This window comes from Bidens hawaiensis, unplaced genomic scaffold (assembly GCF_021521415.1).
Source record: "Bidens hawaiensis isolate Kalapana, Puna unplaced genomic scaffold, B.hawaiensis_p1.1 tig00009843_1, whole genome shotgun sequence".
Classification (NCBI taxonomy): domain Eukaryota; kingdom Viridiplantae; phylum Streptophyta; class Magnoliopsida; order Asterales; family Asteraceae; genus Bidens; species Bidens hawaiensis.
Window position 1 is genome coordinate 297,817 of NW_027491738.1, and position 1,655 is coordinate 299,471.

The 1,655-nt window shown below is 35.0% G+C and overlaps 1 protein-coding gene across 1 annotated transcript; it reads left to right on the plus strand.

Moving 5' to 3' along the window:
* Nucleotides 1–974: 974 nt before the first annotated feature.
* LOC143533725 (uncharacterized) lies at nt 975–1,367 on the plus strand. Its single transcript, XM_077028407.1, has one exon. It carries the CDS (start codon nt 975–977, stop codon nt 1,365–1,367), a length of 393 nt encoding a protein of 130 aa, XP_076884522.1.
* The last annotated feature ends 288 nt before the right edge of the window (nt 1,368–1,655 follow it).

Consider the following 1,655-nt stretch of genomic DNA (forward strand, 5'->3'; position numbering starts at 1 on the left):
CATATATGTATAATATAATTGTACATATATGTACAATAATATAACATTTTATAGATATATGTATGTTCTAATGCAATACATACAGAGATCGTATATATGTTTAATTCAATACTACTTACTCATGTATGTATCATTACTACTTAAAACGTATATGAACAAGGTACTTACATAGATTATACATATATGTATAATAATATTGTACATATATGTATTATCATGTTTTTAATTGTACATGTATGTATTGTCATGCTGTTAACTGTGTAACACTAATGCTGGCAGTATAAATTGTTTTCGTGCTAAATTGTAACTTGAGAGGAAGTGAATGGAATACATACTTATATTATTGCTCATCAAGAACCCGGGAAAGAAAAACGGGAAACAACGTATGAGCCTAGGACAACAATTAAATCCCAAGCTTTAGCTAACTTTGTGGCTGATTTTAGTAGTGGTATCCAGTAGGAAGCTGACCAGGAAGTTCAAAAACTAGACCAGGATAAGAATAAGTGGTTATTATTTACTGACGGGGCTTCAAATGTCAGGGGACAGGCTTAGGAATCATCTTGAAATCGCCACAGGGAGACATAATACATTAGTCAATCAGATGTGATTTCCAAGCTACCAACAATGAAGCTGAGTATGAAGCTTTAATTGATGGCCTACAGTTATCTAAGGATTTAAAAATTCAGAATATTCATGTATTTGTGGATTTCTTATTTCTTGCTAATCACTTCAATGGCTCTTATATAGTCAGATGTGAAAAACTAACCGAATGTCTTCAAATAGTTAAAAATTTGGTAGAAATTTCGATTCATTTATCATTGAACAGGTATCCAGGGAAGAAAATGCTAAAGCAGATGCCGACGGAAATAAAGATTCCAATCATACATATCCTGAATCAGGCTACATACATACCTTCACATGATAAAAAGAAAGTAATAGAAGATGATACTGAGTAGGATTCTCATACCAGTGAAATGTTAAACACGGAAGATGCTGTTGAACATGATCCTCAAGCTAATCAGGAATCCTTGATCCAACCTATCAAGAAATTTTTGCAAACCAACGAGATCCCTAAGGATGAGAATCCTAAAGCGTTTCGTATGAAGGTATCTCAGTTTATTATTTTAAATGATATTCTCTATAAAAAGTCTCTTGCAGGACCATACTTCAGATGCCTGGAGGATTTTGAAATTCGTGAAGTTCTAAAAGATATCCATGAAGGAGACTATGGGAATCACACTAGAGGACGATCCTTGTTTTCTAAGATCCTTAGGACTGGTTACTATTGGCCAACCATGAGAAAGTATGCAATGTTCTATGCTCAAAAGTGTGATACTTGCCAAAGACATAGTAACACTCTCCAATAACAGCCTGAAACGATCCATCTAATTGTATCTCCTTGTCCCTTCATGAAGTCAGGAATGGATATTGTAGGTGAATTACCAAAGGCTCCAGGAGGAAAGGTTTTCATGTTGGCAATGACAGATTACTTTTCCAAATGGACTGAAGCGGAAGCATTTGTCCAAGTTAGAGAACAAGAAGTGATATCTTTCATCAAAAGGAAAATCTTGACACGCTTCGGAATCCCGGCGGAGATAATCTGTGACAATGGGTCCCAATTCATTGAAAAAAGAGCCACTGACTTCTAGACAAGC

Coding starts and splice junctions, on each gene's coding strand:
- LOC143533725 (XM_077028407.1), top strand. CDS start 975: ATGTTAAACACGGAAGATGCTGTTGAACATGATCCTCAAGCTAATCAG.